General features: G+C 49.7%; 6 protein-coding genes across 6 annotated transcripts; 3 read left to right on the top strand and 3 right to left on the bottom strand.

Annotated features, from left to right (window-relative positions):
* Window positions 1–127: 127 nt before the first annotated feature.
* On the bottom strand, window positions 128–1,669 carry BDP55DRAFT_695004 (uncharacterized protein; the record flags this gene model as incomplete). Its single annotated transcript, XM_060577416.1, has 6 exons — window positions 128–546; window positions 603–645; window positions 670–1,018; window positions 1,059–1,212; window positions 1,264–1,480; window positions 1,505–1,669. The coding sequence occupies 6 exons, from the start codon at window positions 1,667–1,669 to the stop codon at window positions 128–130; spliced, it is 1,347 nt and encodes a 448-aa protein (XP_060427888.1).
* Window positions 1,670–1,727: 58 nt separating this feature from the next.
* Window positions 1,728–3,819, bottom strand: BDP55DRAFT_668425 (amidohydrolase). The gene has a single exon (XM_060575235.1). It carries the CDS (start codon window positions 3,429–3,431, stop codon window positions 2,085–2,087), a length of 1,347 nt encoding a protein of 448 aa, XP_060427887.1. The 5' UTR covers window positions 3,432–3,819; the 3' UTR covers window positions 1,728–2,084.
* Window positions 3,820–4,869: 1,050 nt separating this feature from the next.
* On the bottom strand, window positions 4,870–5,322 carry BDP55DRAFT_668424 (uncharacterized protein). The gene has a single exon (XM_060575234.1). It carries the CDS (start codon window positions 5,085–5,087, stop codon window positions 4,911–4,913), a length of 177 nt encoding a protein of 58 aa, XP_060427886.1. The 5' UTR covers window positions 5,088–5,322; the 3' UTR covers window positions 4,870–4,910.
* A 214-nt stretch (window positions 5,323–5,536) lies between these two features.
* On the top strand, window positions 5,537–6,313 carry BDP55DRAFT_633494 (rare lipoprotein A; the record flags this gene model as incomplete). The annotated part of the gene is made up of 3 exons (XM_060572557.1): window positions 5,537–5,776; window positions 5,838–6,013; window positions 6,070–6,313. 3 exons carry the CDS (start codon window positions 5,537–5,539, stop codon window positions 6,311–6,313), a joined length of 660 nt encoding a protein of 219 aa, XP_060427885.1.
* Window positions 6,314–7,474: 1,161 nt separating this feature from the next.
* BDP55DRAFT_668420 (fungal-specific transcription factor domain-containing protein) lies at window positions 7,475–10,614 on the top strand. The gene is made up of 9 exons (XM_060575233.1): window positions 7,475–7,668; window positions 7,755–7,877; window positions 7,940–8,064; window positions 8,148–8,330; window positions 8,384–8,931; window positions 8,987–9,260; window positions 9,310–9,482; window positions 9,539–9,716; window positions 9,769–10,614. Exons 1-9 carry the CDS (start codon window positions 7,577–7,579, stop codon window positions 10,284–10,286), a joined length of 2,214 nt encoding a protein of 737 aa, XP_060427884.1. The 5' UTR covers window positions 7,475–7,576; the 3' UTR covers window positions 10,287–10,614.
* On the top strand, window positions 10,596–12,860 carry BDP55DRAFT_613075 (amino acid permease). The gene is made up of 3 exons (XM_060571220.1): window positions 10,596–11,184; window positions 11,253–12,310; window positions 12,366–12,860. The coding sequence occupies exons 1-3, from the start codon at window positions 11,000–11,002 to the stop codon at window positions 12,803–12,805; spliced, it is 1,683 nt and encodes a 560-aa protein (XP_060427883.1). The 5' UTR covers window positions 10,596–10,999; the 3' UTR covers window positions 12,806–12,860.
* The last annotated feature ends 1 nt before the right edge of the window (window position 12,861 follows it).

Raw genomic sequence — 12,861 nt, 5'->3', positions numbered from 1 at the left:
GAGCGTGGTTTGATACCTATAAGGAGCGTGAAGATCACACGTAGTAACCTCACACCATCGAGGTGCTGCCATATGTAATTAATGTATTATGATTATTCATGACATACATCGTATTGAATATGTAAATTTAGCTTACATGCTCCTTCTCGTCACTCCTAGGTGTTCCAACGAAGCAAGCACATATGAAAGCCGCTGTCAGCGCAGTCGCCAGGCTCAACCACCAAATATAACGCAGTGACATCAAATCCAGGGCGCCACTTGGTTGGCTTGTGTTATTTCCACCAATAGTTTCTCCTAAAGCTGCGAGTACAGCAGTGAAAAGAGTTTGTGCAGTGATAACCAAACTCCCTGCAGCACCTTGATACGATCTGGGCACATTCGATGTAATGAACACGGAGACAGCTGCGAACGACACATCTGCCCCAAAGGTGCTTATGATGAAGCAGGGAAATAAGAGCGTCCAATAGAGTGTGCCCGCTTGTTGAGGTAAGAACAAAGCAGGGCCTGTGGCAAATGTAATCATGCTCCCCATCATGATCAAGTGTCCTGGTACCACGTGAAGCGTTCTAGAACAACCCACGACGTAAGAATTCCGCTTACACCGATAGGAGGAAGATAGCAGGCGACAATTATGGGTGACTTTTGCTGAATGGTAAGCATAAAGCGTACCGCATAGAATTGCCTGGCCTCTGCATAAGCGTTATATCCTAGAAAGTAGGACAGAATCAATGGAAAGTATACGGGAGTCGTCCAGGGGCGATTATCTATCAGCGGCTGACATACTCGGCTCTCTATCAGACCGAAGCTGGCTAGACAGGCAACTCCAACGATGACGAGGGCGTAGGCGTAAGGAGTCCAGTGTGTAGGCGACTCTTGGGTGAGACCAAAGATAAGTAGTCCGCATGCAAGAATTATTGCAGCAGCACCGACGTAGTCAAAGTCCTTCAAAGACAATGCTTCTACGGGAAGAGCAGGGATGCACCAGAGAGCCGCGACCAGACATGCGAGAGACAGACCGCTTATTGATGAAAAATACCCAAGGCAAATTTGATCTTAACGCACCGCCCTGCATGACTCCAATAGAAAACCCGAGTGGAATCATGGCGTCCATCAGAGAAAACACTCGGTTCCTCCGGAGACCAGGATCATAAACTCTCCCGAGCATACTCATAGCTGCGGAGCAAAGAGTCCCAACCGCCAAGCCAGACATGGCTCAAGTAATGCAGAACAGTATCATTATGTCAGGCGTGATAGCGAAAGCACCAATAAGACTCCATAGGGAAAACCAGATGAAGGCCGCACAGGTAAGGAATTTCGGGCTGATGAGATCGGCCGGGGAACCCGAAATGATGACGGAAACCCCGTTAGCCACGAGAAATGAACCAATAAGCCATGATGTGTTGAGCGAGCTCGTCTCGAGGGCGTCGATGAGGGTGATTTGGTTAACAAATATGTCTGGAAGATGGATCGCAAACATGAGCTGGCCCATAGAGCATATGCAAACGAATCCCACTTGTTCGGTGAAGGATGAGAACTCTGGAGGAATGGCGGAAGCTTCTCGTCGCCGGCAGGTAGCTGAATTTCGTCTTTCTGTCTCTGTATCGTATTGGATTTGAGTCAATTCAACTTCCAATGCATGGGGCTGAAAAGTTGTAACTGTGGCCGACATCGTGATCTGAGAATAGAGAGGCATGTGCAGCAGGGAATTTGACTGCTCGGGCATTCAACCGGACTGCAATCTTCTCTTATTTGCTCTAATACCTCTCAGACTTTGTGTATGATTTATAATCCGGGCTCAATTACAAATCTGAAGCTGTATTAATATCCGGGTGGGATGTAGGTGACGTAGAGATGAGTCTCAAAAGCCGAAATAGTGCTCTCACAAGCGGAGCCGGCTACTCGGTATATTGGGCACAACCTCTGGCGGTAATACCAGATACTCAAAGTAAAGCCCACAAGGAGAATTTAATTCAGTAAAAGGTAGTCTCAAGAAACGTCAGAAATCGCGGGATTTCGCCCAATACGACAAGTGGTTTCTTTTTTCTATCCTATACCTAGAGCCTGCGCGGAAGATCACACATGTCTTAGGCTCTCGGTTCTTCTTCCATACAGCCGAGATGCGAATATACAACCCTGCCGTCCTTCACAACAGCTAATATAGACTCCTGAGACTTGTCCAGGATTGTGATATCATCCAAAGGGTTACGATCCAGAACCAGAAGATCTGCCATGAATCCTTCCTTGACCTGGCCTAGCTTATTTTCCTGACCAAGCAACTTGGCGGCATTTATGGTGGCGCTTTGCAGAACCTGAAGAGATGTTTGAACTTGACTGCGAATAGAGAACTCTTTCGACTGAGCAAAGTGAGTAGGACCCAGCAGATCTGTGCCGAAGCAGACAGTGACACCGACTTCAGTTGCCATCTTGAGTGTAACTAGGCCCTGTTCGAGTACAGTGGTGACTTTGGCTTCCGACTCCGCATCAAGAAAATGTGACTCCTTTGATACGAAGTGAGTGACAAGCGTTGGCGTGAGAAATGTCCCCGTCTTGGCCATGAGCTTCGCGGTTTCCAGATCGATCAGGTTGCCGTGCTCAATACCCCTAACGCCCTGGTTGATTGCTTGTGTCACTGCGTCTGTGGTATAGCAGTGGCTCGTGACATATGTCTTTGCGTTATTTGCAACCGTCACTATGGCCTTGATTTCGTCGTCGGAGAACTGAAGTTGGTCGATGCGATCAGTTGGACTAGCAACGCCGCCACCGCCCATGATCTTGATGAAGTCTGCGCCTTGTCGCAATTCGTCTCTCGCAATGCGGTAGCATTCTGGCACTCCATCAACGATGCGACTGATGCCTGATACAGCGCCACCGCAACAGGGGATGGTGTCGTGCCGTCCCCTCATGTCGCCGTGGCCTCCAGTCTGAGAGAGGGCTTTTCCAGAAATGAAGAGGCGTGGGCCGGGATAGATGCCTTCTTCAACGGCCTCTTTCATCGCAAGAGTCGCACCGCCGCAGTCTCTGACGGTAGTGAAACCACGCTGGAGCATTGACTTGAGAACACTGGGCTGCCGTAGGAGGCTTTTGGTCTCCGTCATGTCTCGGTACGACGACAGGCTTGCCGCGCCTGGCGTGACCGCGATGTGGACATGGCAGTCAATCAGTCCGGGGCAAACGTATTTCCCTTCGATGTCAATGATGTTCTCCGGCTTGATGTCGAATCCGTGTGACTTTGCTGGCTCGCCCGTTTCAACGGAGACAATCTTGCCGGCGGAAAGGGTAACTATGGCATTGCTGCTGATTGATCCATGAACTGGGTCAACAATTCTACAATTTTTCAGTAGATACGGCTGCTGTGGATCAAGCTTCCACGGGGTGATATATTTTGACATGTCCATGCCAGAACTCTCGGGTTTCGATTGTGTGGTGACCATTTTGGCTTGATAATTACTAGGCAGATTCTGAAGGTTGGTTCATGCGTATCCCCGGAGGAAGATAACACACGGAGAGACGAAGAAATACATATTTATGCACTTTTTGTCTGCCACGGACATACGATACCAAGAAAATATAATGCAAGCCAATGTATGAAAACGTCACAAACGGTTGGAATAGTAATTACAATGGATGTTCAGATGATTCGACTTCCGGTGAACAGGCGATGTTGAAGAATCCGGGAGGAATTCGGCCAGGATCAATGTTGAGACATTCCGTGTTCGGCTTGAGAAAGTCGTGGCGTGGGCACTTTATCACTGGCGAACATAGGACGCATCCGGCGACGCACATGGTCTGACTTCAAGACCCGCTCGCCGAATGCCATCTTCAGTTAGCGTGTCATATGCGAGGATACGAAAGCATCCTCGTTCAGCTTGAACCTCGAGTCATCTCCTCGGCTATTGATCCTACATTGGTGAAGTGGAATTTTTCGAGGACCAGGTCGGCCAAGCCGTTGGGGCTGGATTATATTGCTGATTCAGTGACTCCGACCTTCCGGAATACACTTTCAGGTGCCTTGGGTGCGAGGCTGCCAGGCAAGTGTTTACGGCAAGTGACCATGACTTGACCCAAGATGCATTGTCGCCTACTCATGTGCGATTTGGCTATTGCTTCGGATGATCTTACTCAGTTATAGCGCGACAATGGCGGACTATTACTAGGTCAGCTTTGTCGGGGATTCATCAGCCAGGTCTTTGACGGCTCTCGTGCAGAGGAAATAATTCTTTTACGAGAAAATTTCAGATGCTTTTCGAAGAGCTTGTCAATTGAGAGACTTGGCTCTACTGAGGGGTGTCGTTTTCTTGTTGGCAATCCAAATGTCAACCAAGAATGGCTACGAAGGATAATATGTATGAATTAGTAGTCTTATGTGCTAGGGGGGGGCCCAGACTGGAACTTAAGAGACAATCAATAGGATGGTTTGTTTCGAAAAATTGCAAACACAAATTTGTGCGTCATTATCATTCGCCAGAATGGTCGTCGCTAATCTATCTGAACAACTCGGCAATGTCCAAACAGCTTGTTGGGCGGCAAGACAATCGAAGGGATGTCCAAAAGAAACGTGATCGTCACTAGGACATTGCTTACACTACAAGCGAACACCGGCTCGACCGATGACAGCCTGACAGGGCCATCAACCACCCGCACGGAAGACCGGCATGGAAAAGAAGAAGTAGACCTGGCCCGAAGACATGGCATTCGAAGCAGCCCTGTCTGTTTTCACAATAAGTTCCCACAACGCGATCCGTCCACGTGGGATCCGAAGTGGAATTCTGCTCGCGAACAGGCCGTGCAATCTGAAATACGGCACCGCCCGCAATATCGCGACTCATGTCCACTATCCACTCCGGTCCAGACTCACGGCCATTTACCATCCCTTTGGGTTAGCAGTGACGATTTAGTGAAACGTTGAAACTTTAAAACTCCCAATCGGCACGCTCTTCCACCAAGGATAAATCCAAAGTCGGCAACAAACCGTACGACGCGGACATAAGACCCCTTGAAAGGATGTCACCTGCAAATTTGATGCATGTAGCCGGGGAGCCGACGAAGCATAGGCCACTGCTAGTATAGAGTGGGAATAATAAGCCCATCGTGAACCTCTGTGGCTCCCTTTCCCGATCGCGTTTCCGCTCACTCCGCGCTCCTAGCGCTACTTTGGCGAATTAGAGGGCAGAATTACCCCATGTAGTTTCACATGGCAGAGAAAGGGGGGCTATTATTGCTGAGTGGCGGGTTTCTGATTGAGTCGCGAGAGCTAGTAGTCTATGGGAATGATACCCCAAGGAGTTTGTGATTCAAGCGAAATAGATTAAGGAATTGAGTGCTGTTTCTTTTGTGGGATGCCGCATGGCTGTCAGTACGTTAGCCCATCCCTTTGGACCTTCTTCATATGGTCATCTGCTCTGAAGTGACTGTAATAAGCACCGTGGACTTCCTGGTATAAAGCGAGCTTGCTTTCCTGCGATGATCTCGTCCCGTTCCGCCCTGCCCCCAGTCTATCATCACCGAGTCTCCAGGATCAACCCCTCTATTCATCAAAATGCAAGGTATATTTTCCATTGGCGCGGCCCTTGCCGTCATGATCCAAGGCACCGCCGCTGCCACGAGCGCTGTTGCAACTTGGTATGGTGGAAACTTGAGCGGAGGCAACTGCCTGTTTTCTAGTTACACGTTGCCATCGAGCGTCCTGGGTACTGCCTTGTCGTACACCAACTACAACGGAAACTGTGGTACCTGCCTCAATGTTAAGGGACCGAAGGGCAACACCATCAAAGTTATGGTGAGCATCAGAAAATCTATTCAACCGATACATCCACGACGTGCCCTAACTCAAAGATCAGGTCGTCGACAAATGCCCCTCAGGTTGCGGAAACGGCCAGCTCGATCTCTTCTCTGATGCCTTCGCCAAGCTCGACGACCCTAATAAGGGACAAATCAGCGTCTCATGGGAGCAGGTACCTTGCGGCATCACCTCACCCTTGATCGTCCGTAATAAGGAGGGAACTTCGAAGTGGTGGTATGTGTCTTTGATCACGGTAGCGACCCGAATAGTCTAACTTATATATCTCCTAGGTTCTCCATGCAAGTTGTGAACCACAACTACCCAGTCACCAAGTTCGAAGTCAGTACCGACAGCGGTAAGAGCTGGCAGCCAACTGTCCGTCAGGACTACAACTACTGGCAGAAAAGTAGTGGTGATGGATTTCTCGTGGACACCGTTAGCGTCCGTGTCACCTGCTCCAACGGTAAGCAGGTCGTTGTGAACAACGTCGGTACCAAAGAGAAGGCCTCGTTCACTGCATCGGGTAACTGCTAGAAAGGAATCATGGAATAGCTTATAGGTCGAGAGGGTTGCTATGTATTCACCTTCCCGGACTCAGCGCGTTTCCCTAATAGCCACACTAGGATTTCTGCAACGAGGGATTTGTACATAGCCTTTATTTCTTGCACATAATTTGACAGTATACATATTCAGATGAGCAGTCGGTCTAGATATGAATAGTGATTGAGTTAAGGTGGAAACACTATTCTCATATTGTGGAACGCGATATTTTATCTGTAATGCCCTGCAGGCTTTGTGGCATTAACTCAGTCAGATAGCCGGAGACAGACTAGAATGTAAAGCTTTGTTTTGGGACTGTCTTAGTACCTTTTGTGTGTGGGTCAATACTACCTTCCTCAGGGGTTGGATTAATTGAAATACAAATATGTTCCTTCTGCCCAGGTATGCAGAAATAATTGATTCGCTTCCAGACTTCCAAATTCCCATGTCCCCAGATTCCCACGCTTTTCAAGAAAGTTTAGTTTTGATAATGGACGGACAAGGTATAAAATCTTTTTAAATTATGTTCCACTTCAGCTGAGTTGACAGGGTGCACAAAGGTAGTTCACACCAGTCTCTTGTTCCCTGCTGCTAAACAGAGACAGCCATCCCAAAGAGGTTCTTGTTGCTGCGTTCCCAATGGTTGAGAGCATGGACGGGCGAGGACCACCTATAGTAAGCAGTTGATATGCATTTCCGCAGCGGAATAGTGACTAAAGCTTGCATTGTCATCAACAGAGAAACCCTGATATCATAAAACCTGCTCAATTGGTAGGGCATCGGAAGTGTAAGCCATCACGATAAACTATAGCAGGAGTGCGTGCGGGTCGAGAACCCGCTTCAAGGAGCAAAATTCGGCCTAGCGAGCCGAGCTGGAGAGTGCCACTGTGCTCCGCACTGTCTGTCTATGATGTAGTAGCGAAAACAACATCATGATATGGAATCAGTGAACACCTTAGAGAAGTAGCAAGTGAATCGAAATCAAATGACCCATGCAAAAAATCTACATTCAAGCAAGATCAGAATAAAGTCAAAACTTCAGTTGAGCGGAGATTCTGGGGTGGGTATTCAGTTCAGAGCACGCTAAGTTGCGCCACAATTGTGACTGTGGCTGGGCTTGGAGGTGCAATCAAGATGCCTCCGCACCGCGTTCTATCTCACAATTGACAATTGCAAGAATTCAACGAGAGGAGCCAGACAACATAGGGCATATGCCGCCATACGAATATTTTGTGGACAATTGAATATGCCGATGTGATGGCTGGCGAAGGCGAGAGTCCAAGCAGCTCAGCCGAGCAAGAAGCCGAGACGGCAAACTCTGCTCCGCGAGGCAAGCGAGCGAGCAACGCGTGAGTGCAGTAACCTTCAGGCTCACCATTCTCGGATTTGAAAGTGTGTATTAATAAGTCGCTTTTTACTGACGATAAAAAAAAAGTTGTACGCGGTGCCGTGAACGCAAAGTGAAGTGTTCGGGATCGTTACCGTGTGCGAATTGCCTGCGGAAGTCAGTCGAGTGTGTCTTTGATAAGGAGGATCGGAAGGTTGTTGTATCCGAGAGGTAACAATCTAGGCCCGCCTCTACGGGTTGTTTATTACAAGCCAATATCTAATCATCTGAAGGTTTCTTAATGAGCTGAAACGAAAGTCAGGATATGGCGTCGACGGGGAAACCTCGACTTCCCCTATAGCCAAGCGATCTCGACGTCATCGATCGACGTCGCCCGCTGATGCTGGTTTTCGTGATGGTAGGTCGTGATCTGATATTGCGTTACATGATGCGGTCTCACTCATCATAGCAATTGCTGCACAGTGATTAATGCAACACCAGCGCCATTGTTGATAGAGATCGATCACGGAGCCTCGCCGCCGGCACATAATTTCAATCTTGACGACGGCACGACTGTCATCGGCGGTGAAGATGACCGCGAGGAGCGCCGTGGCTTCTCGAACATGCGGAATCCATTAGCAAGCGGACCATCAAAGTTTCTCACGGATGCAACGGGTAGAAGAAGTGAGTGACTGCTTGACGCCATCGCTACTTCTTTCGATCTAATCGGTTTACAGGATGGCTCGGGCCTTCGTCAACTTGGGCATATAGTCGACAGGTACTCAACATGATCCAAGGTCATCTCGGCCAGCATGAATCACCAGAGGTTCCTCTCAACGTTGATGCCGAAGCATTCAAGTTGGACTGGCCATCGTCCAGAGACGTTATTCCGCAAGCCACAGTCGACATTCCGTCTCTAGATTACGCTCTCTATCTTACAAACACAGTCAAGTTCCATCTTGGGCAAACATACCATCTCTTTGACGAGGAAAGCTTCATGACTGGGCTTTACGATTTCTACAGAAGAGGGCCGAGACTGGAACCGACAGCAGATTCCAGATTGTGGTATATCCAATTTCTCATGATCATGGCTTTCGGCAAGGCTCTCTTAGTTCCTGGAAACCCAAATCAGACTCCTCCTGGAAGCAGTCTGGTGACGAGGGCTCTCGAGCTGCTTCCTGATGTCCATGGATTGTATCAAGAGCCTGTACTGTCTGTGGAGATTCTATGCAGTCTTTCTCTATACCTGCAGTCTGTAGACCACAGGAATAGCGCTTACACCTACGTGAGTTGATAGTCAGCTATCAGTCGTTCATGGTACCGCTCACTCATTCTAGTAGATCGGCCAAGCATTTCGAATCGCTGTTTCTCAGGGTCTACACCGAGAGCCATTGAAAAGCTTGGTCAACGATAGCGAAGCCAACAGACTCCGTTGCGTCTGGTGGACTCTTTACATCCTAGATCGGAAGATGACATCACTTATGGGAGCCCCCAATTCGATACAAGATAGCGACATAACTGTTCAACTACCAAGATCCGACCCAGTGGTTCACAAGTACAAGGCACTGGGCATACACGTTGTGTTATCTCAGCTGCTTGCCAAAGTTCTGAACAGTGAGTTCACAGTAGCCTGCGGCATCGAAATTTTCTAATCGTGACAAAGCTGTGTACGGCATGGATGGGAAACTTGACCCATCGTTTTTGAAGAGCGTACAAGAAGTTTTGAGAGACATGGCAAGGCTGGCTCCGCAGCTTACGGCTGGGTTCGAATTCAAGTTCAATAATTCGGAACCTGCTTCAAGGGTATCTGCTACACTCAACTTGTGTTATCACCAGGTAAGCGAATCGTGAGTTTCTACTTCCGCATCTGGCAGCATGCTGATTATTTAAAGTGTGTTGTTCTTGCAACTCGCCCGCTCCTCATGTGCCTCGTACAAGACGTTCTAGGAAGGCAGGGAAATCTGAACAGAGGCCTTGCGAGCCCAATCAAAGCGCTGTTGAAGACATCGTCAGACTCGGCAAATAAATCACTCCGGATCTTGTCAACATTGCAATCGCAACACCTACTGGGTAAGCAGATGCATCTATTAACGGTCATAAAATAGACTAACATCCTAGCCAGAGTCTTTCCTTCCCTTTGACTTGGAGCAAGCGTTTTCGTCGGCCTTTGTCCTCACTTTGATGACCTCCATGCCTGGCCTTTCCGAACGAGACAATAAATACATGCAAACCACAACTGATATATTCGACACCATGATTGCGCGCGGGAATGTAGTAGCCCGGTTTCGAAAAGAAGAACTCGAGAAGCTCCAAGAGATACTACGCCTCGCCCAACGTCAACTCCACGCTCCACCGTCAGCTTCTGGTGATGGCAGTAACAGCGTGCAAAACGAGGTTCAGACTTCACGGCGCATCAACGTTGGAGACCTGCCATCATCTAATACTGAACAGCTTACAGAAGCGGGTCCGGCAACTGGCAGTACAGCAAACGGGCTCGCTTCTGAGCAAATGCTATCAATAGCGGGCTTGCTCGACTGGGAGCCAAATACGGCCGCTTTTGACGATGATCAACTCGCGGGGGGTTGGTTGTGGACGGAGGCGATTGCGCCGGATTTTGACTTTAGTGGGGGCTTACTGTGATTGAAAGACGGGTTGCCAGACTGATCCTCGGATGTGGGCTTCCAGAAATCAGGTTTCTAGGAATCAAGACAACTTTCCAAAGTAAGCTTAAGGAGGAAAGATACATGTCAGAGAGGGCCGGATTCGCAGATAAAGATAATCTCATCCTGTGTGGTAATCGTTCGATCATTGACGACCAACAGCCAGCTACGACAGGTAGTCCCATTTGCAAGTGATAGCGGAGGCGCCAGGAGAAACCTTGCAAGAGGCGCAAAAGCTAGCTGGACCTCGTACTTGAATGGCGAGACCCTTATCAACTGAAGTCGAACAAGGCTCCGCAGCATTCTCGGTCTCCAGATAGGGACATGTCCGAGTCAGTTGACTATCAGATACCAGCTCGCGGGTTGGCAATCCGAGGGCCTTCTCCCCGCGTTTTCCCCGTCTCGGGACCCACTCCCGAATCGTTACCCCGGACCCACGGACTTGAGATAATGACAAAGACTGGGGTGTCAAAGGCTGGTTTGGGAGTTGGCTCAAGTCATGTGCTCGTTTGGAAGACTTTAATATGACATTGACTGTCCCAGCCTGGAGTTCAGATTTTGAAGAAACACAGGGACTGGTCAGTCAGCTCGTATTAACTCGTCGAGTCTCTGTCGACGAAAACCCGATAATTTGGCGTTTGCCGCAGCAGTGGAGGCATCAACTTGAACAATTCAATTTCAGACAAGTCAACTATGGACCAAGAAAAGATGGAACCCGCAGGCTTAGAGGGTCTGTCCCATCAACAGAGTGCAAAGATCGGACAGGTCGAAGATCCAAACATCCAGCCCGGCCATGAACTTCACAAGCGTCTCGAAACGCGCCATGTCACGATGATTGCCCTCGGCGGTGCGCTTGGAACAGGGTTACTGATCGGAACGTAAGTTTTCTACCCCTAAGTAGGCAACACCATACTTGAATCTAGTCCTAATCCATTGATGAACACAGTGGTTCGGCTCTGGTCAAGGCAGGCCCAGCCGGCATCCTCATCGACTACTCCATCGTCGGTTGCATCGTCTTCCTCGTCATGGCTGCCCTCGGCGAAATCATCTCCTACATGCCCCTGTCCCACGGCTTCGGCGGCTACGCAACCCGCTTCGTCGACCCAGCCCTCGGTTTCGCGACAGGCTACTCCTACTTCTTCAAGTACCTCCTCGCCACACCCAACCAGCTCTCGGCCTTTGCCCTGATCATGAAGTTCTGGGTAGGAGACCGCGTCAACCCGGCCGTCTTCATCACCATCGCCCTGGTCCTGATCCTCCTGATCAACAGCGTCAGTGTCAAAGCCTTTGGCGAATTCGAGTTCTGGCTCTCGTCTCTGAAAGTAATCATCATGATTGGCGTCATCCTGCTGCTCTTCATCCTCGCTGTAGGCGGCGGTCCCACCGGCGACCGTCCTGGCTTCAGATACTGGTCCGATCCGGGTGCTTTCGCCGAGTACAAGGTCGAGGGTGCGCAGGGTCGTCTTCTCGGAGTCTGGAGCGCTATGGTAGCCGCCGTGTACGCCTTCTCCGGCACGGAACTCGTCGGCGTCACAGTCGGCGAGGCCAAGAACCCGCGCCTGAGTATGCCAAAGGCTGTCCGCCTGACCTTTATGCGCATCGTCTTCTTCTACGTCATCTCCGTCTTTCTGCTGGGCATGGTTGTCCCCTACAACAGCGCCGAGCTCGTCTTCGCAGCCAAGGCCAAGACCAGTGCTGCGGCCTCGCCGTTTGTGGTGGCCATCACCATTGCCAAGATTAAGGGGCTCGATCACGTCATCAACGGTTGTCTCGTGGTGTTCGTCTTCTCGGCTGCCAACTCGGACATTTACATCTCGTCTCGCACGCTGTACGGTATCGCCGTCGACGGCAAAGCCCCTCGAATATTTTCCAAGACGACTAAATCCGGAGTGCCTTTTGTGGCGCTGGGTTTGTGTGGTGTCTTCTGCTGTTTGGCGTATATGTCTGTTAGCTCCGGTGCAGCAACCGTCTTTGGCTATCTGACGAATATCGTCACGGTCTTTGGTGAGTCCACACTTGATGTTTGACGCACGAAAGTCAAGACTTACACGTACCATAGGTCTACTTACATGGATATCCATCCTTGTGTCACACATCTTCTTCTGTCGCGCCCGCACAGCCCAACGGATTGACGCCGCGTATATCCCCTACCGCGCTCCCCTAGGCGCATGGGGCTCTTACATTGCTCTCGGCTTTCTCATCATCCTGACCTTGACCAAGGGCATCGAAGTGTTCGTAGGCACTTTTGACTACAAGAACTTTATCGTTCAGTACATTGGAATCCCCGTCTACCTGATTTGCATCTTTGGGTACAAAATCTTCAAGAAGTCTCATCGCGTACGGGCCGAAACAGCGGATTTGGTCACAGGCGTACCAGAAGAGACCGTTGCTGAGGAGAGAGCGGCGGTCGAAGCGGAAAGAAGGGAAAAGGAGGTGGCAATGGGGAAGAAGAGCGCGTTTGCAAAGGTCTATCGCAAGGGGTTCGCATGGCTGTTCTAAGATGATGTGTAACATGAGCTTCAAGACCTACTCTGCATAGTATGTATTAAGAAACA

Source organism: Colletotrichum godetiae (genome assembly GCF_030913485.1).
Source record: "Colletotrichum godetiae strain CBS 193.32 chromosome Unknown BDP55scaffold_28, whole genome shotgun sequence".
Taxonomy (NCBI): Eukaryota; Fungi; Ascomycota; class Sordariomycetes; order Glomerellales; family Glomerellaceae; genus Colletotrichum; species Colletotrichum godetiae.
This window is presented reverse-complemented; position numbering and strand designations above follow the sequence as displayed.

Coding starts and splice junctions, on each gene's coding strand:
- BDP55DRAFT_668424 (XM_060575234.1), bottom strand. CDS start 5,087: ATGGGCTTATTATTCCCACTCTATACTAGCAGTGGCCTATGCTTCGTC.
- BDP55DRAFT_668425 (XM_060575235.1), bottom strand. CDS start 3,431: ATGGTCACCACACAATCGAAACCCGAGAGTTCTGGCATGGACATGTCA.
- BDP55DRAFT_613075 (XM_060571220.1), top strand. CDS start 11,000: ATGGACCAAGAAAAGATGGAACCCGCAGGCTTAGAGGGTCTGTCCCAT. Junction 11,185..11,252: donor ACAGGGTTACTGATCGGAAC/GTAAGTTTTCTA, acceptor TGATGAACACAG/TGGTTCGGCTCTGGTCAAGG. Junction 12,311..12,365: donor GAATATCGTCACGGTCTTTG/GTGAGTCCACAC, acceptor CACGTACCATAG/GTCTACTTACATGGATATCC.
- BDP55DRAFT_668420 (XM_060575233.1), top strand. CDS start 7,577: ATGGCTGGCGAAGGCGAGAGTCCAAGCAGCTCAGCCGAGCAAGAAGCC. Junction 9,483..9,538: donor TCAACTTGTGTTATCACCAG/GTAAGCGAATCG, acceptor GATTATTTAAAG/TGTGTTGTTCTTGCAACTCG. Junction 9,717..9,768: donor GCAATCGCAACACCTACTGG/GTAAGCAGATGC, acceptor CATCCTAGCCAG/AGTCTTTCCTTCCCTTTGAC.